The following is a 20,521-nucleotide window of genomic DNA, read 5'->3' as shown; positions in this document are numbered from 1 at the left end:
GAACTTAGCTCATTTTATTTTATCCATTTTTCTAAGGATTTGATTTGTTTTGTTTTTTAAATTAATATTTAATTCCACATAGGCCTTAAAAACAACAACAGACATTTTCTTGGGGGGAGAAATGTTGGGAAATTTTCTTTCCCCTCACCACCTAGATTTTTTTAAAAATAGTTTTAAATTGAGACTTTTTCTACCCATATTTTTTCTTAACAGAATTAAATCATTTTTTTCTGGTCCTTCATATCTTTAAATATGCTATATGTGATAATTTCAGAATTTTGGAGCTGATAGTTTAAATAGTTGTTTCTGCAGCTGAAGGTTGTTTTGCAGATGAAGAAATTAAAATAGATTAAGAGACTTACCCAGTTTCAAAAGTAGCTTTGTGATAGAACCTGGGCCTCTTGACTTTACCTTATGGTGCTGCTTAATGCTTGTTGAATGACAAGTCTTAATTAAAAAAAATTCTTTTTAGTGTTTTGACAGTCTAGATGGACTAATGAAATTTACTAGGCATAAATATAAAGATTTACACTTGGATCCAAAAACTTAAACCTTTCTGACTTCAGGATAAGGGACTATGGATCTAGGCAAGTGTTCCAAGGGAAAAGAGCTAGAGATTTTAGTAGATAGCAAGCTCAATTTGAATTGACCAGGTCGTGACAGCCAAAAATTGATTGCAAACCTCAGCTGCTTTCATAGAAGCACAGTCCCTGGTGCATTTATGATGTTCAGTTTGCAATGTTAATTTTAGGAAGAGCTTTGAGAAGCTAACTCAAGATACAGGACAGTCCTAGCACAGGCACAAGATAGTCCTGAAGACCATGACTTAAAAAGAAAAGTTCAAGGAACTTCAAATATTTATTTAGTTTGGAGAAGGGAAAAAAACTTAGAAAACAATGATAGCTATCTTCAGGTATTTTTAGGGCTGTCATATGGAGGTGGACTTGTTCTGTTTGGCCTCAGAGAACAGAACCAGGAAGTTGGGTCAATGTAAAGAATATTTCTCAACAGAGCTATATAAAAGTGGAATGGAGGTAGTCAATTCCCCTCTTCAAGAGGTTTGCAGGTGAATTCTGAGTGACTATTGACTTGTAATGAGGATTCCTGCTTAGGCCTCTGAGTATGGAGACATTGTTAGTATCTTTCTTCCTTTCTTGTTACTGCACCTTTCTCACCATCATAAAATTGACCTCTATCTAAATTCAGTTCAGTAGACATTTAATGTGCACTATGTGTAAGCACCTGACCTTAAATGACCTTTTAGGATATGTCAGTTTTACATCTTCAGTATCTATCACCTTTTCTTCATTCACACTGCCACTACTTTAATTCAGGCCCTAATCATCTCTCACCTAGAATATTGTAGTAATCTATTACTTAGTTGATTTTGCCTCAGTTCTCTCTTTTTGCAGTCATATCTTCCACTACTTAAGTAGTTTTCATAAAGCACAGGGTGGACCATATTGCTCTTGGATCAGTAAACTCCTTTGGTTTCCTGTTACTTCTAGGATCAAATATAGACCCCTTCTGACATTTACAACTCTTCACGGTCTGGTTGCAACTTACTTTTGAGCCTTGTTAATCATTACTCTCCTTCCAGTACTCTGGTCCATCCACACTGGTCTTGGTGTTCCTCATACTTCATCTCCTTTGCACAGGCTGTCCCTTCTCCGTGGAATGTACTCTTTTTTCACTTTGCCCCTAAAATCCAAGTTTCCTTCAAAGCTCAGCTCCAGTGTCACTTATTTATTTATTTATTTTGATTTATCAACAATCACTTCCATATGCTTTTGAGTTGAAAATTTTTCTCCCCTTTCCTCTCCCCCACCCTCCCCAAGACAGCGCACAATCTGATATAGGCTTTACATTTACATACCCATTAAACATATTTTCACATTAGTGAAGTTGTAAGTAAAAATTAAAACCAATAGGAGGAACCATCAGAAAGATGAAACAAAACTCAACAGAAGGTAAAAATAAGTGAGAGCGATTCGACTTCCGTAGTTCTTTCTTTAGATGTAGACAGCATTTTCCATCACGAGGCCTCTGGAGATGTCTTAGATCCTTGTAATGCTGAGAAGGGTTCAGTTTAACAATCTTAGTCATTGCATAACATGGCTGTTATTGTGTACAAAGTCCTCTTGGTTCTGCTTACTTCACTTAGCATCAGACCATGTAAGTCGTTCCACGTTTTTCTGAAGTCAGCCTGTTCATCATTTCTTATAGCACAATAGTATTCCATTACATTCATATACCACAGCTTGCTCAGCCATTCCCCAATTGATGGGCATCCTCTCAATTTCCAATTCTTTGCCACCACAAAAAGAGCTGCTATGAATATTTTTGTACATGTGGGTCCTTTTCCCATTTGTTTGATCTCTTTGGGATATAGCCCTAGAAGTGCTATTGCTGGATCAAAGGGTATGCACATTTTTGTAGCCCTTTGGGCATAGTTCCAAATTGTTCTCCAAAATGGTTGGATCATTTCACAACTCCACCAACAATGTATTAGCATTCCAATTTTCCCACATCTTCTCCAACATTTATCATTTTCCTGTTATGTTGGCCAATCTGATAGGTGTGATGTGGTACCTCAGAGTTGTTTTGATTTGCATTTCTCTAATCAATAACGATTTAGAGCATTTTTTCATATGACTATAGATGGCTTTAATTTCTTCATCTGAGAACTGTCTGTTCATATCCTTTGACCATTTATCAATTGGGGAATGGCTTGTGTTCTTATAAATTTGTCTTAATTCTCTGTATATTTTAGAAATGAGGCCTTTATCAGAAAGACTGGTTGTAAAAATTCTTTCCCAGTTTTCTGCCTTCCTTCTAATCTTAGTTGCATTGGCTTTGTGCAAAAACTTTTTTTAATGTAATCAAAATGATCCATTTTGCTTTTCATAATGTTCTCTATCTCCTGTTTGGTCATGAATTCTTCTGTTCTCCATAGATCTGATAGGTAAACTATTCCTTGTTCTCCCAGTTTACTTATGGTATCAGCCTTTATATCTAAGCCATGAACCCATTTTGACTTTATTTTGGTATATGGTGTGAGATTTGGGTCTATGCCTAGTTTCTGCCATACTCTTTTCCAGTTTTCCCAGCAGTTTTTTTCAAAGAGTGGGTTCTTATCCCAGAAGCTGGGGTCTTTGGGTTTATCAGATAATAGATTACTATAGTCATTGACTACTGTGTCTTGCATATTTATCCAGTGTCACTTTCTACATGAGGCATTTCCTGATTTCCCAGCCCCTCTCAAATTGCCTTGTATTTATTTTGTAAATGTGTATGTGTACATATGTTTTCTCCCCTCAACAGAAAGTAAGCTCCTTGAGGTCAGAGATTGTTTAATTTATGTCTTTGTATCTTTATTACCTGTGCCTGGCACAGAGTAAGTGATTGATTTCTTGTTCTTTGTTTAAGAAAACATAACAGAGAATTTACTATGTATTGGTTAGCATGGTAGCTAGTCTGCAAAGGGCTATAGAATGATAACTCTTGTCTGAAAGGTAGTCAGTTCTGCCTGATTTCCAGGGCTTATACTTTTCCTTTTGTGGTACAGTGAGTGGATAGAGTGCTGGACCTAGAGTCAGGAAGACCTGAGTTCAAATGTGACCTCAGATATTATTAGCTATGTGATATTTTGGGCAAGTCATTTAACCTCTGTCCCTTTCCTTAACTGTAATATGGGATAATTGTAGACCCTACCTAGAAGGGTTGTTGTGAGGATCAAATGAGATAATATTGTAAAATGCCTAAAGGCACAGTGCCTGGCACATGGTATGTGCTTAATTAAAGTTTGTCCTCCTTCTCCTATCTCTTCTGGAACCTGACTACATAAATTATGTTCTTCAGTCTAGTTTCTCCATTAGCTCCTTCATTTTTTCTTTAGATGTACTCAAATCTTCATCATGAAAAACACAGACAAGAACTTTTCTTTAGCTTACTTCTGTTTATTGATTCATTTGTTTATCTACCTACCTAGGCTTTTTTAAAGTAAGTTTTTATTGTCATTGAACCCATATAAGTCTTATGTGCTTTTGTAGATTGATCCCCAGATATCTTCTGCATCTTGTAGTTAGTTGGAATGGAACTTACCTTTCTATTATAGTTTTGTTACTAAATAGAAGTGCAGTTGATTTTTGAGGGGTTATTTTGTAGACTACAACTTTGCTGAAGGTATTATCTCAGTGTCTACTGATTCCCTAAGATTTTCCAACTATACTGTCAGCAAATAAGGGTAGTCTTTATGCCTTTAATTTCTTTTTCTTGTTTTGTGGCTGTTGCTAGCCTTTACAGAACTATCAAATAGTAGTGGGGGAACTTAATGTTAATTTTTCTCCATTTGCTGTTCAACTTTATGCAAGTCTAGTTGCATTACACTGCCACCTTTACTTCCTCATCTCTCTATAACCCTTTTCCAGCTATCACCTCAGAGCACCTTACTGCATATTTCTTGGAGTATTTTTCTTTAAATATTAAACTTTGAGTTGGAAATGACCTGAGAGGTAATCTAATCCTGTGGTCTGCAAAGTGGACCATGGCTTGACCCCAAGGGATGTGTGGTAACCAGTCAGAAGATGGGAAGAGAGATTGCATCCTAGCTGCCTTATGATGGTTGTAGGGTTTGCCTCCAGCAAAAGCACACCTACTTTAATCCCCCACCCCATTTTTTCCCTTCACTGCACAAGTTAACAATCTCTTTCTCTCTGGAGCAAGAGTTCAGCCCTTGAACCAGTCAGTCATAATGTAATCACCTTGTAAGGGTAGTCAGTGACCAGAAAGATCCCCATCTTGCTTTCATTTTGGGAGGGAAGAGCAGGCATGTGTGGCTTGCATCATGTATCACAGATGATATTTTAATCACATTATCTTTCCCTTAAACCAAACCTTCTCCCAAAAGTCCCTGTTTGTCTTTGAAATCTTGGTGTCATATTGACTCTTCACTTTCTCTTACCCTCAATATTCCTTCATTTGCCAAGTGTGGTCATTTTTACCTCACCAACATCTCTCAGATTTGACACTCATAAGCCACTATCCTAATTTATGCTCTTATGTGGATTATTGTAATCGCAATCAATTAACAAGTACCTGTTAAGCTCTTATGAAGAAATTAATGTTCACAACTATCTTGCTTTTTAGTGGGGGAGAAAAGTACATATCAGAATATATACAGCTTAAGTATAAAGTTAATAAATGCAAAATCTGTGAAGTAGCTAAATACCAGCTAGTTTAGGAGGGAGATCACCAGAAAAGCTTCATTTAGAAGATGGTGCTTGAGCTGCATTTTAAGGAAAGAGAGGGACTCTGAGCTTGGAGGTAAAGAGGAAGTTCGTTCTAGGCAAGGATAGCCAATGCAAAGGTGTGGGACACGGAGTGTGCCCTGTGTGAAGAACAGAAGGGTAGCTTGGCTGGATTGCAGAGTATGAGATGAAAAGAGTGCTGTCCAATGAGATTAAAAAATAGGTTGGAATTAGGTTGACCTCTTTGACACGTTTCACTTCACTAACTCCTGTCCATTTTATAACAGCTGCCAAAGTGACTTTCCTAAAGGGCAGGTCAGACCATGTCTCTCACCTAGTCAGCTCCTTATTGACTGTAGGATCAATTTATCTTTATCTCATATGTTTTAAATGTCCATTTTTTTCAGTTTTGTAATGTGTTAATTATTAGTACAGGAAGACATAGACATAATTTGTAAATAATTAAATGTAAACATTACAGTACTTAAAAGGTCCTGTATTACCATGAATACCTCCACTGATAGCCCATCTTCTTAAATAAAAGTATTTATTAAATGTTCACTATGTACCAGATATGTGTTGTATGTCTAAAGTTGTGAAGGATCTTCTGTTCTACATTTAGGCGAAAACAAAAATCAGCTTCCCAAATAGAGGCTCCAGAAGTATGATAACACCCTTGCCCCTTAAATTCTAGTGTTTCCTGATTACTTCGACAATTAACTCTGAAGCCTTATTGGGCATTTAAAGCTCTTTGCAGTCTAGCCCCTTCCTACCTTTCCAGTATTATGCTTCACTTCTTTCCATGCATTCTGATCCAGGTACACTAGTCTACTTGCCATAGACTGTACAGCTGTAGCTGCTGCTCCATATCCTAGGCTCTTTGTCTTTTACTTTGACAGTCCCCGTGTTTAGAATGCTCTTCTTACTTCCCACTCTTTATTTCCCTGACTTTCTTCAGAATTCAACTTAAACTCTGCAGGTAGCAGAAGGTACCTTCTTGTCTTTCTAGCTTACTAGTATCTTCCCCTCTGAAAGCACCTTCATTTAGTTGGTATATGTCTTGTATATACATTAGAATATGAGCTACTCATATTCCCAAGGGAGTCCCTGCCTTTTCATTTCTTTGTTATCTCTAGTATTTAGTAGTAAAAATGATTAACAGTACTTGTTGACTGACTGAAAAGAGAAGACTGGAATGGGGAGGAGAATGATAGCTTTCTTTATGTATGTGAAGGGCTATCATGTTCAAGAGAGATTTAACTTAATTTGCTTGGTACAGGAAGGCAGAGCCAATAGTGATGGGTGGAAATGGCATGTAGGCAGATTTTAGCTTCATTAAAAAAAAAAGACCCTTTTTTTTGTTTTATATTACTACCTCTCCTTGAAAAATCCTCCACACCCCCCTCCCAGTGACCCAGCCTTTTTTTGAAAAAGGAGGAAATGAAATTTTTTGTTAAAACTAACCAACAGATTTTCACCAGTGTATGCAGTGCTCCGCATCTGTAGTTCCCTATATAAGCAAAGAAAAGAGAGGTGAATTTTCTCATCTTTTCTCCTGGGCCAATCTTGAGCATTATAATTATGCAACATTCAGTTTTGTGTTATTCTTTTACTTTGTCACTGAATTTTTTCCTGGTTCTGCTTTCTTCACTCTGCTTAATTTCAAATAAGTCTTTTCCTTCTCTCAATTCTCCATTTTCGTTGTTCCTTATAGCATAAGATGATACAATTATATTCATATATCACAAATTTTTAGCCATTTACCAAGCAGATTTTATTTCCAATTCTTTGCTACCACAAAAAGTTCTGTGATGCTTTGGTGCAGATAGGACCTTTTTGAGTTTGAAAATTTACTAATTGGCTAGAGATATGGGTGGTGTTGGGATCAAGTGCACATGTAGAAGGTGTTGACATTGGCAGAGAGAAGGAAGACTCAGATACTTATCCCCTGCTCCAAATCTGAGTTTCTTCATTTGTAAAATGGAAATGAGTACTTGCCTGACAGGGTTATGTTGTTTTATTTAACTCGTTTCAGTTGTGTCCTACTCTTCTTGACTATTGGCAAAGATAGTGGAGTGGTTAATATTTCTTTCTCCCCCTCATTTTACAGATGAGGAAACTGAGGCAAATAGGGTTCAGTGACTTGCTGAGAGTCACACAGCTAGTAAGTATCTGAGGCCTGATTTGAACTCAGAAAAGATGAGTCTTTCTGACTCCTGGCCCAGCACACTGTCTGCTGTACCACCTAGCTGTCTTGATAAGGTTATAATGAGGATCAAATGGAATAATAAATGTAAAAATACTTTGCAAACCTTAAAAGAGCTATAAAAGTATTAGATACATATTATTACTTGATCTGTCTGAGTAAAGGTTATACTCTGAGCTCTTCTCAGTTATATTTCTTTGTATTTTGCATGTTTTTTTCAGTGTTTACTGGCTTTTTTTTTTAAGCTAGGCAGTGACACTAAAATCATGCTCCTTAACATAAAAGCCCAAATTCCAAAACCTCTGATGAGGGGGAAAGACCTTTTTATTAGGAGCAAGTACTTAAAAAATGTTTATCTTAGTTTATTGTGAATTCCATTTTAAATTTAGCTTTAATGAAAGCATAAATTTAAAACTTTAAAACTAAATAAAAATTCTGAGGGAGTGTTGCGCAAAGGCTAGAGGCTTGCCTTTGAAATAGGGGCATCTATCTCAAATCCTGTTTCTGATACAGAATATCTGAGTGTCCAAGGGACACCATCATTTAACCCCTTAGTGCCTAGGAATATTTCCTTGAAGAGTCAGTTTGAGTGATTGTTGATCTGCTTTAGTAAAGGGAGTGTCTACATTGGAAATTTAATGAAATTATGAGTCTGGACCAAAAATAAAACATAAATTAATTTTAACTTTAACTGTAATTAGTTATACTCTTTCTTGAATTCTTTTGAATATTTGTCTTATTTCTGAATGGTGTAAACATTTTTCTTTTACTTCTTTTTTATATTTTATTTTTAGTTACCTACAAGTAAAATTACCTATTTTATCTTTTGCAATTGCCTCAATTCTTTGTTTAACAATTCAGTTCTTAGCCATAACTATGAAAGATTGCTCATCCTCTTCTTTTCTGATTTGTTTATGGTATGTGCTTTAATATTTAGATAATATATCCATTTTGAGTTTGTGGGATATGGTACAACTTGTTGGCCTAAATCTAATATTTGCTAGACTACTTTACAGTTTTTCTAAGCATTTTTATCAAATAGTGCTCTTTTTCCCAGGGAATTTTTGTTTAACAGTACCAGGTACTGTTTTATTGATTATTATTTTATAATGGAATTTGAGGTCTGAATATGTGCAATTCTTTCTTCATTCCTGCTTTTAAAAAAATCATTATTATAGATGTTTTTTTCCAAATGAATTTTGTTATTTTGTCTGAGTGTATAAGGTATCCCTTTGATATTTTGATTATTTACAGAAACAAATCTCCTGACTAATTTATTTAGTAAGTCAGAGAAGTGTTTCATTTTGAGCCCTGCATTATTGTGATATTAATCAAACTTAACTCTCCATTCATATTCCCAACTCTTAACATAAAAACTGTTGTCTCCTTATGATTTCATTGTGTCATCATGATTACTATGATCATCACCTTTTTATTCCTGATAAGAAATTGGCAATGTAGTGGGAAAAGCCATGATACATACATTTTTTCGCTATTTAGTTTTTTCTTTTAACCTTCCATATCCCAACCCTCCCAAAAGGTTTTGTCCTTTTTGTTCTAATAGAAGAAAAGTTGCTGGAGACAGTTCTATGCACTTTTTTTTTTTAAAGAAAGTAATACAATGCCAGTGGCTTGTGTTGGCCATATACTCCTGTGTGAGAAAGGGGGAAAAGTGTACAACCATCAGAAAACTAGTTTTGAAATATTTCCTTCAGTTTTATACTGGATCAGCTTTTTAATCAGTTAAAAAAAAGGTAGCAGTTGGAATTCAAAACAATAACAACAACAAAAAGGTAGCACTTGGAATGCGAAACATTTCCACTGAGGGGAGAGAAGAGAGAAGGAAGAGTGAATGCTACATTTCTCCATTGGCCCCAAAAGTGCTCAGTTCACAATGGGATACACATGATAACTCTATTTTATGGATGCCTTTGGGACATACTATCTGAGGTATAACATTTGGAAACAGTAAGCATTGGAAAATTATTTGTTGAAATGCTCTTTTGTTATAATAGAGTTTGACTTGTATCTTGGAGATTTGGGAGATATTCTAGAATTGGGAGAAAGTCGGTTTTATAGTAGGGGTCTTGGTTAATGAAACTTTTAACCAGTATGTGCTTGTTATAGTATGTAAATTGCCAATTTGTAAGGAACTTTTGAAGCAAATTACAATCACCTTTCATTTTGAACTAGAAGTGAAGTTAAGTATTTGTCCAAAGCTCCAAAGGTTGGAAACATCTTTGGTCAGTGAAAGATTAGGTAAGTGGGAATGGAATATATATATTCTCCAAGCCTGGACTAAGAAAGCCTGAGATTGAGGGAAGGTTTCTGTCTTAATCTTCAAAAAAAGAGGCAACAATAGAATAGTCGAAAGAACCAGAAGTCAGCATAATATATTTGAAAGAACAGATGGCTAAACTCTTTTGAGTGATTATGTATTTCACTTGAGACTCTATAGAGTTCAGGAATTTGAAGCAAAATTATAATGTCATTTGCAAGTAAATCTGGAAGACCTCATAATCCATAGCAGAGGTTCTTAACCTGGGGTCTATGAACTAATGTATATGTATCTATATATCTACATATATATACACATAGACAGATAATTATATCAAAATATAATTGGTTTCCTTTATAAATCTGTGCATTTTATTTTATACGTTTAAATTATTCTGAGAAGGAATCCAAAGACTTCATCAGACTGTCAGAGGGTTCTGTGACACAAAAAAGTTAAGAATCCCTGATCTATAGAAATTCTCCTTTGGACTCTGTTTTTTTTCCTATGCTGTATTGCTCACCTGTATTTGCTATAACTTTATACATTGAGATTTCATTTTATATACTTTGAAGCAGTGATTATTTTGTATGCATTTTGTAGAATGCTAAGAGTATGGAATGATGATGTAATTAATATATCTACCAAAGCAGATTGAAAATAGATATTAAATTTTTCACCATGCTTATGTCCATTTTAAAATCTAAATCATGAATATTTGGAGGAGATATAACTTGGCTGTGTGTCTTTGGAGGATAGTATCACCAAAACAACATACTTATAATTTGTTTCATTTAAATAAACTTGGTGGAAAGATTGTGACTACTAGGGCTTAGAGTTATACCACTCTCTTCAGAGATAGAATCATCTCTGGACTCTTCCTTCAGCCCAGGACTCCACAGAGGGATCCCTAGAGTCCTGCAGAGACCCTCCTAGGTAGTTTTAACATTATCTGACTGAACTTCATAGTGTCCATTTCCAGGCCAGACTCAGTCTTTCCTGAGGCCCTTCGGTATGAGAATGTTTTTAGGATATTCTGTTTGGGTCTAGCCCTCTATCCTTTCCATCCCTAGCCTTATCCAAATAAGTAGCTGCCTGGTTAAGCCCAGCTTGAGAGAGAAGGCTGTTCTTAAGCAGAGCCAGCACAGCACTCTAAACCTGAGCCAAGCAGAGCCTATGGTCTCTGGCCTAGTCCCAACAGCTTCCAAACCCAGCATTAGCCTGGCAGAGAGAGAACAGCTTTGGGATGTTCCAGGGCAGGAATAGTGTGGCTGAAGCCCAGCAAATGGCCTGAGGTAATATCTAGTCTGATCTGTTCCAAAGCCTACTCCAGTGGGAACCCAGCATGAAAGTAGCTTCTGAGCCCAGAAGTAAGAGAAAAGGACTTCAGGCAGAGTCTACAGCAGAGAGAAGTAGTGGAGTCCTATAACAAGAGGGAGCCCTTGAGAGCTCAGCACTTGGGGTAGCCCTAGCATCCCTTGAAAGAAGGACCTAATTTGGCCCCAGTGTACTTAGGACCAGGCAGCTGCATCTTGCCCATACCATTCTGTTTTGGAGCTTGCTTCAAGTTCATCTCCTGTTCAGCCTGGCCCGTACCCCCTAACCCCCCAACACACATACCATTCTTACAAGGAAAACTGAATATCATGAGGAAATACCTTGGTATGAGAGAAGTCCAAAGGGTAAACCTGGAAGAGGATAATGAACCTACAAGAAGACCAAAATGCCTTGGCCCCAAGGACTTCAAGAGGATCTGGAAGAAATGAAATGAGATAAAGAATAAAAAAGCTAGGGGGTAGAAAAACTGGCATGGAAAACTAACACCTTAGAACAGATGGTTAAAGACAGACCTTTTTCAAGACCTGAATGCTCTGAAAACTGGAATAAGCCAAATGACTCAATAAGACAAGAAATATCAAAACAAAAGTTTTCAGAAAATTATAAATGAAAACTAGTGGCCAAAAAGGAGTTCAAAACCAAGGAACTACAGTAAGGATTGCATGAGACTTAGCTACTGCTTCAAGTGAGAAGAGGAGAGCTTGGAATATTTTTAGCAAAACAGTAAAAATGCTGATATGCCTTTGTTTCCTTTGTCATTTCATTAAAAATCAGTGGTGGTGAGAGGTAATAAAATGTCTGTTATCTCCTGGTTTTATCTCTGTTTCTGAAACAAATGTTGCTGGCAACTATAGAAAGAATAAAAGAATGCCAGAGCAAAGCCATTCTTGCAGGATGTAATATTATATGGAGTGGTTAGAATTTTCATAGGAAGATACTTAGACCTTGAAAAGCTACTTTACCCCTGAGTAAATAATGAAATAAATGAAACCTTGGAAAATTAAAAAGGCAGTTAGGGCAATCAGTCTGTTTGAAAAATTCCAGTGACAGTCTTCTTTTCCCTTTACATCTTATATCCTATCGCTTCTCAGGTCCTTTTCATATTTTTCACTGGTGCCCTTTTTACTACATTGGACCATGGCAATATCCTTCCAACAAATCTTTGCACTGTATCCTGTACAATCTAGTCCTCACAGTGCTCTGAAAATAACTTTCTTATAGCTTACTCCTTTGATCAAAGCCTTCAATGACATAGTCTCTCTTTCAAAGTACAAATTCCTCATCTTGTCATTCAAGGCTGTCTATAATCTGACATCTACCATTCTAATCTTATATTATTCACTTCCACAAAATCTTTGATCCAGTCAAACTGGACTACTTTTTATTCATTTGCTTTTTTGTGTCTCTTTCCTTTTCCTCCCCCCCAAAAAAAAAGGAAAGGAAAGGAAAAAAAAAACTTATAGCAAATAAACACAGACAAGAAAAAAAAATAAATTTTCAACCATGTCTCCAAATGGACTTCATTCTGCATATTAGTATATTTCCTGTTGGAGATAGATAGCCTTTTCCCCTTTTGGTCCTCTGGAATTATGCTTGATTGAATTCATACATATCTTTTAAAGCACCATTCAAATGCTACTTCCTTTATGAAACTCACTGTTAGACATTATATAGAATTTTATATTTCTCCTTTGGATTTAATGTATATTAATTAAAGCAATGTATATGTTTTAGCAAGCTACTAGACCATAAATTGCTTTGATGGAACTTACCTAAATTTAGACTTCTCCAGAGTTTAGCGTAGTGTTCTTTGAAAACTTCAGATAATTACTTAATTTGGACACGATGTTAGTAAATACTAGGGTACCTCACTAGTACCCTTTAAATGCATGAATTATAAATAAAGCACTTTATAAACTATAATATATAAATATGAGTTGTTACTATTATTTGTTACTTATTTGCCAATAAAGGAAAAAATAGTGGCTGACCATTATTGGATGGGGAAGGAAATAGGTACAAACTCTGTGGTTAGGGTTGTATTTTGTTTATAATTAGGGGCTTGCTATTGTTTCTTTGGGCATAGAATAAATAGAGGAGAAGGAGATAAGGGGATATTCTTGGAATGAGACAACTTGGTTGTAGTGGTTTGGTGTCTACAGGTGCCCCCACTTTGCTATATTGTTTGTAGAGTTGGTGGAAGGCAAAAAGTTGGCTTGAACTTTATGTTCTGAATGTCTTGTGTTCCTGTTGATCAGTGGTTCAAAATTTTCAGCATTGATAATACCAAAAGAGAATAATGATTTCATACTTAAAGTTTGACTGTGACCAGAGACCATTCATATAGGAAGACTGCAATATCTTACCTTTCTGTAAATAGCTCCATCATCAGGTTTTTATCCTGTGCTTGCAAAAAATTAAAAAATAGGAATTGAGGCTTTTCAATAGGTTCCCTGATATATACTTAAAAAATTCACAAATTTTGCCTAAAGTTTATATTGGCTCTTTTTGTGATTAATATTGTGGTTATTGCTGTTTGAGGCAATATGTCATATTGAATAGAGTTCTGGACTTGGAATCAGGAAGATGTGGCTTCAGATTCTACCTCCAATGCATGCTGTGGACAAATTGTGATTTCTGAGCCCCAGACAGCTCTTTCTCTTGAAGTTACTAATGTGTTGGGGCCCCCAGTATGTGAGATAAATTCTTAAGATAAAATCACAGATCCCAGTGATGACATCACGGATCTTTGACTTGTTTTTGTTAGTGTGTGGATGGCAGAGCTTTATTTATTTACCTTGTGATCATTGGCAGAGTTAAAGCTTGTCTAATTATAAAAAACAATTAGAGCCCCAGAAAATAGTGTACCATGGAGCATTATTCTTTTCAAGCATTTGTATTTGTGTGCGTGTGTGTGTGTGTGTGTGTGCGCGTGTGTGTGTGTATAACTCTCTTATTACAAAAATGAACCTATATAGAGTCTCAATTATCCTGTGTTGAAATATGAAAAGTTTTAGGGCCCACCTGTCTGCTACCTGATTGCAACCATATTTTCCTGTAGGCCATGCTCTTTTAGATCTCACTTCTGCTGAGGAAAACTTCTGTGTTTTTCTTTGATTTTTGCCTATATTTTGTTAAGCCATCAAGCTATTTTTGTTAACAGACTAGCTTATGAAACTTTGTTCTTGTCTCTTCTTTACTTTTTTGATTATTCAGTCATCTCTCTGTATTAGGCAGACAGAGCCAGGACACAGGTTGGAGGAACTTAATGTGTAACATCTAGAAGTTTTATCTGGCAGCCCAGTGCAGTTGAAATCTTATCACCTCAATGCTGTAGCAAAAATAATGACAAAAATATTACCAGGTGTCAGCTGGAGGTACTCTTTCTTTCTTCTTCTTCTTCTTCTTTTTTTTTTTTGGTGAGGCAGTTGGGGTTAAGTGACTTGCCTAGAGCCCCACAGCTAGGAAATATTATGTGTCTGAGGCTGAATTTGAACTCAGGTCCTCCTGACTTTAGGGCCTGTGCTTTATCCACTGCGCCACCTAGCTGCCCCTGGAGGTACTCTTTCTTAAATCAATAGTAAATATATAACACTTCTTTGCAAAATTGTAGAGGATATGACCTGTATAATGGATTTTTGAATCATTGAGATAAAAAGTTTTCTCCAGATTTTTGTTGTTCTGTGTGTGGTGTTACATAAAAACTTTCTAATAGTGAGAGAAGTCCTGCTGCCTTTTTCATATGTGTACTAATACTCTTTTAAAGTGTATTTTGAGAAAGGCCTTCCCCTGTGGTTTTCTGTAGTGGTTATATACCCAGTTTCATGTTACATGTATAACATTCTAAAAACATATCAAAGGAAACATACTATTTACACACTAATTTACACTTACGCATACTAATAATTAAATGATAAGCACACAGAGAATGGTATTGTAATAGAATTTCTTTTATATCTGCAGATATTTTTATTCATATACTTATATTAAAAATTCCTTTTTATTTTTAGCTGTGATGCTGACCCATCAGCTCTAGCTAAATATGTTCTTGCTTTGGTAAAGAAGGATAAAAGTGAAAAAGAGCTGAAGGCATTATGTATCGATCAACTGGATGTATTTCTTCAGAAGGGTGAGTGGGAATTGTTATCTTTATTTTAATAAGCTTTAAAGATATTTTTTTAAAAAAACATTAATCAAATAGAAATCTAGGTGGAACACAGTTTTAACAAGCAGCAAATAATAGTATCACTTGTCATATTCAAATTTTGCTAACATGAAATACTAGGCCACATTGTCATCTATAATCCAACATTTTTTTTTAGCTTGGTCTTTTTTTATTACTTGTGTAAGAAAATTGCTGAGACCATAAAATTGTAGTCTTATTTAAAGTTTTATTAATTAAAAATTAAAAAGCATTATCATAATTCTGGCATAAATAATTTGTTACTGTGGAATATTGGATGATTAATAGCTTAGAATTGTCCCTTAACCCATAGGTTTTCTAATTTCTCCTTTTAGAGACACAGATATTTGTAGAAAAACTTTTTGATGCTGTGAATACGAAGAGCTACCTACCTCCACCCGAACAGCCATCATCAGGAAGTCTAAAGGTAGAATTTTTTCAACACCAAGAAAAAGATATAAAAAAGGAAGAGGTAGGAATTTGGGTCATATCTTACAAGCTGTTTAAGTTGTCCATATGACATCAGCATTAAACTATATGAATTTTATTTGCCATATTGTCTTGGAGGCTTATAATCATGCTGTTATTATTGCTAGGATCAGATGTGCAAAATATCTTCTTTACTCTGCAGTATTATTAAATGCATGTAATGAAAGAATCCCACTGTAGTAAAAGAGCCAAAAAGTCAGACCTAATCTCAGACTGAAGTAAAAGCTCTTAACTTTAGACTTAAAGGATCCCTGAAATATCATTTTCTGTATTTCATTTTTGTAGGACTTTTCTATTTTATTTACTGCTGCCAGTTAACACTGGAATTCTAGTAGCCATCTACTAGTGTTTGAGGATTGCAGTGACAGCAGTAATAATTCATGGAAATAGAGCCATCGTGTGTTCAGTCAGAACTATTATGTTATTAGATTTTTTTTTTTAAGAAATATTTGGGGCAAGATGGGTAACAAGAAAGGGGGTAGTCCCCTTGTTTGGGGTGGATGGTGTAATATTAACGACGACAGAGAGAAAGTGGAACTACTCAACTGCTATTTTGCTTCCGTCTTCTCTGTCAAGGAGAATGATCTTCAGACTGGAAAGGATAGAACAAACATGGTTAAAAGGGAATTGGAGCCAAAGATAGGTGAGGAGATAGTGAGAGAGCACCTAGCGACTCTAAAATGAGTTCAAGTCTCCTGGCCTGGACGAATTACACCCTAGGGTGCTGAAAGAACTCACAGATGTGATCGCTGAACCGCTGTCGGTGATCTTTGATGAATCGTGGAGAACGGGAGAGGTGCCGCGGGACTGGAGACGGGCAAATGTCCCAATTTTCAAAAAGGGGAAGAAGGTGGATTCCACAAACTACAGACCGGTGAGCTTCATGTTCATCCCAGGCAAAATTCTAAAACGGATTATTAAACAGATGGTTTGTGAGCACTTAGAAAGGGAAGCAGTGATCACTACGAACCAGCATAAATTCACTGAGAACAAGTCATGCCAGGCTAACCTCATTTCTTTTTTGACTAGGTTATTAGAGCATGAGAATGCTATAGAAAATATTATATCTGGATTTTAACAAGGCATTTGACAAAGTTTCTCATGGTATCCTTATGGACAAGATGGAGAAATGTGGGCTGGATTATAGTACAGTTAGATGGATTCAGACCTGGTTGAACGACTAGCCCCCCAATGTATATTGATTAATGGATCGACGTGAACCTGGAGGGTGGTCTTCAGTGACTTGCCAAAGAGCTTTGTCCTCTGCCCTGTCCTATTCAGCATTTATATCAATGACTTGGATGAAGACATTGATGACATGCTTATCAAGTTTGCAGATGACATGAAGCTGGGTGGGATAGCTAATATATTGGATGACAGAATCAGAATCCAAAATACTTTCATCGGATTGGAATGATGATCCAAATCTAACAAGATCAAACATAAACGGGATACATATAAAGTCTTGCATTTAGGTTGAAAACAGTTAACTGTGCAGAAGTTCAGATTGGGGTTGATATGGCCAGAAAGCAGTTCATATGAAAAAGAATTATATTTTTCTTAAGAAAGCTGAGTATGAGTTGACAGTGTTATATGGCTACCAGAAAAACTAATGTAGTCTTAGGCTGCAATAATGGAAATATAGTATCCTAAACAAGTAGGAGGATAGTTCCACCGTATTTTGCCCTGGTCAGACCATAGCCTGAGCATTGTGTTCAATTTGGATTCCACATTTAAAGTTGGATGTGGAAAAATTGTGGTGTATCTAGGGAATGGTAACTAGAGTGATTAGGATATTGGAAGCTATGTCCGGACAACATTTAAATGAACTCAGGGTGATTAGCTTGGAGAAAAAAAGACTAAGGGAGACATGATAGCTGTCTTTAAATAGTTTGAAGGGCTTTCATGTAGAAGGGAAATTAAACTAATTCTGTATAGCTCCAGGATACAGAGCTAAGAGCAAAAGGTAGGAATTGCAGGGGAGGCACATTTTAGCACATTATGAAAGATAGAGCTATCTTGAAAAGAAATGGGCTTCTCTGCAAGCTTTCCATCAGTAGTTGTGTTCAAGCAGGTAAATCACTTGCTGTGGTTGTTATGGAACAGATTCATACTTTTAGCCAGAGGACTAGCCATAATTCTTGAACTTCTCTTAGGTTATTAGTCAACTATTGTTAATATCATACACATTTGTATCAGAAATGGGGTAGCCTACCTTTATAATCTTGGTCCTTGCAGGTTGTAAAGCTTGTCTAATAAGAGCATGAAGGTACTAGGTGTCTCAAGGTAGTCACTAATTGCAGGAACTAAATATAAATACTTGAAAATGCTAACAAATGTGTATTGAAATTTTTAAGTAGGATAAATAAGACTTAGTTACTTCTGGGGTTGGAATTTAAAAGCCTGGGTATAGACTATAGTTTTTTAAAGTAGGAATTGTGGTAGAATTGCAAAGGTACAACTAAATAAGTTGCCTCTTTTGAGAGAATGCAATGAAGAATGTTGGCCTTTATCCTTTCTGGGTCCCTGTTTGACCTAAATCCAAGTGTTATGGGAATTGTCTTCCCTTCAGCCATCTAAGCAACATGAGCTTTAAGTTTCCTATTTTACTTGAATGATGTGGGGTAAGTCAGTCTTAGCTACTTAAGCAACATCTGTACATGACCCTTCTAGTCTGCCTTCATGTCAGAAAATGACCTGAGCTAGTGACACCAAAAGATCGATGCCGTTGAGTCTGACTTCATGTCATTGTGGGTTGAAGAACTAGAGGAACATAGGCACATCACTGTACACAAGTAGAGAAAGTAGATCAATACCAGTTCAAATAATGTGTTCTAGCAGGAGCTGGAGTGGGGAGCAAAGCAAAGGGTCTGGTTTTTTGCTTTCCAAAATGTGGTTTAGGTTCCTCTGGATTTGTAGTGAGACATTCCTCTTGTGGGTCATCACGCCATGAATTCACACTCAGGAATGCTCTAAGAATTACTGCTTTTGGCACTCTTGGGGTTAGGGAGAGAAATGAGAATGGTTTTATCAAGAAGTCAAGTGAAGATTCAAGGGGGCTGTGAGAACCTCTTGGGTGTCAGTACTTTAGACCTCTGAATACAAGTTGAAGACCTATCCATGCTTTGAGGAGTGCTGTGTTCCTTCTCCCAAATTATATATCAAAACCTTTACCTCATCTGAACTGTTGATGTACCAGTTACTACTTCATCGCCAACTTTTTGGCTGTTGTTTGACTTAGTCCTAGTCTTTTTTATCCATTGCATTTTTCGGGTATCAGTTAGTTGGCCATCTGGGCTAACCATTGTGGATTAATTTTTGTGTAGGCAATAGAAATCCTCTAGAAAATTTACTGGTCTAAATTCTCTCTTGAATGAGGCTTTGAGTCAGAACAAAAGGGAGGAAAGATTTAGGTGAGTTTTATGTGTAACTTTGTGAGAGGTTTTTTTTTTTTGTATCTTCAGATGTGTTTGGAGATTAAAAGTGATTCAGAAGAGCATGGGGGCGAAGATAATATGAGTTGTAAAAAAATTAAAAATGGAAAATTTAATTTTTGATGGTTTAGTATTTATTTGCCTTTGAAGAGATTAAGATTTTTAAAATAGGGTGCCTGAGAAGAAAGTTTAGCTAAATGTTTCTCTTAGCTGGAGAATATGAGTTTATGTTTAAAGAATCTAAAAATAATGCCTCTGTAGTTATTTAGGTATGATGGCAAAATGATGTTAATTTCCTAACCGCCATATGTTCTAAGAAAAAGAATAAACATAGCATGTAAGTCACATAACTGTAAAAAAAGAACAAAATTAGCCATTTTTGAGTTATGTATTGTTTTTCCTTCAGAGACTTCAAGGTGATCATGATAGTTTATTTGGATAGAAGAATAAGGGATTTAATTGGTCACTTTGTTCAAAAATTTCCTGTTAGACCATCTGTCTTTGGGTTGTTAAATTTAGTTCTGGGTCAGGTTTTTACCATATTAAATTCAGTAATTCTTCATTTGTTTTAGTTTTTCCCATTTTGTGGTTGATGTAGGCTTTTATATGTATTAATACTCAACTCCAGAATTGTAACATTTTTTAAAAAAAATGCTTGGCTTTAAAATATAATTACACTTATATAATCTTAAATTGTAAGCAGAATTTACTTTGACCTAAAATTAAGAAATATCTCTTTAAAAAAAAAACAACTCGGCTCTTGAAATGATTCTCTAAAAGAATTATGTTTTTAGAAAAATGATAAGAGTAATAGTTCTTACAAAATTCAACCTGTGGTTTTCTAACAGTTTTCTCATTTTTGTGACCCTTTTAGAGAAAAAGAATGTTGAACAGTAATAAGCTAAATTATGTATACTTTTAGTTGTTATTTTAAATTGTCTTTTCTTCTTTGACTACTACACTTCTACGAGAAGGCCTCTATTTCCTTTTCTTGACCTAGCCCATTATCTATTTACCTTACCACGTGTATGGTAAGGGACAGTCACCTCACCTCCCATGTTATTGGTTCCATTTCAGCTACCTTCTTTATTTGACCTTAAGACTCTCTTTTTCGTCTTCATCTACCTGTGTAGCCTGGCACATAGAAGCTTAAAATAAATGCTTGTTGATAGATTGGTGTAGTACCATTATACACCTTCCCAGCACATTATTTTCTAGTCCTCTTACCTCACCCAAGTATAGTCTGTCTCCCTCTTTCTCTACCTCCACTCCCACCCCACCCCTTCTCTGCTTATAACTCTTCCTAGGGAATGAAGTAAGACACTATGGAAGGTAGCGTTAGATGGC

At 36.0% G+C, this 20,521-nt stretch overlaps 1 protein-coding gene across 6 annotated transcripts in view; it reads left to right on the top strand.

Moving 5' to 3' along the window:
* The window catches only part of RBM26 (RNA binding motif protein 26), a 94,642-nt gene that overhangs the window by 2,260 nt on the left and 71,861 nt on the right, over positions 1 to 20,521 (top strand). For 5 of the 6 annotated variants that reach the window (XM_020973315.2, XM_020973310.2, XM_020973313.2 and 2 more), the window contains exons 2-3: positions 15,079 to 15,197; positions 15,587 to 15,723. In XM_020973315.2, the coding sequence (XP_020828974.1) occupies positions 15,079 to 15,197; positions 15,587 to 15,723 (256 nt within the window). The remainder of the gene's footprint in view (positions 1 to 15,078; positions 15,198 to 15,586; positions 15,724 to 20,521) is intronic. The other variant, XM_020973311.2, reaches the window with a different exon arrangement.

The sequence above is a fragment of the Phascolarctos cinereus genome, unplaced genomic scaffold, assembly GCF_003287225.1.
Source record: "Phascolarctos cinereus isolate Bilbo 61053 unplaced genomic scaffold, phaCin_HiC Scaffold_7;HRSCAF=346, whole genome shotgun sequence".
Classification (NCBI taxonomy): Eukaryota; Metazoa; Chordata; class Mammalia; order Diprotodontia; family Phascolarctidae; genus Phascolarctos; species Phascolarctos cinereus.
The sequence above is the reverse complement of the archived record's forward strand: the minus strand, read 5'-3'. Positions and strand labels throughout refer to the sequence as shown.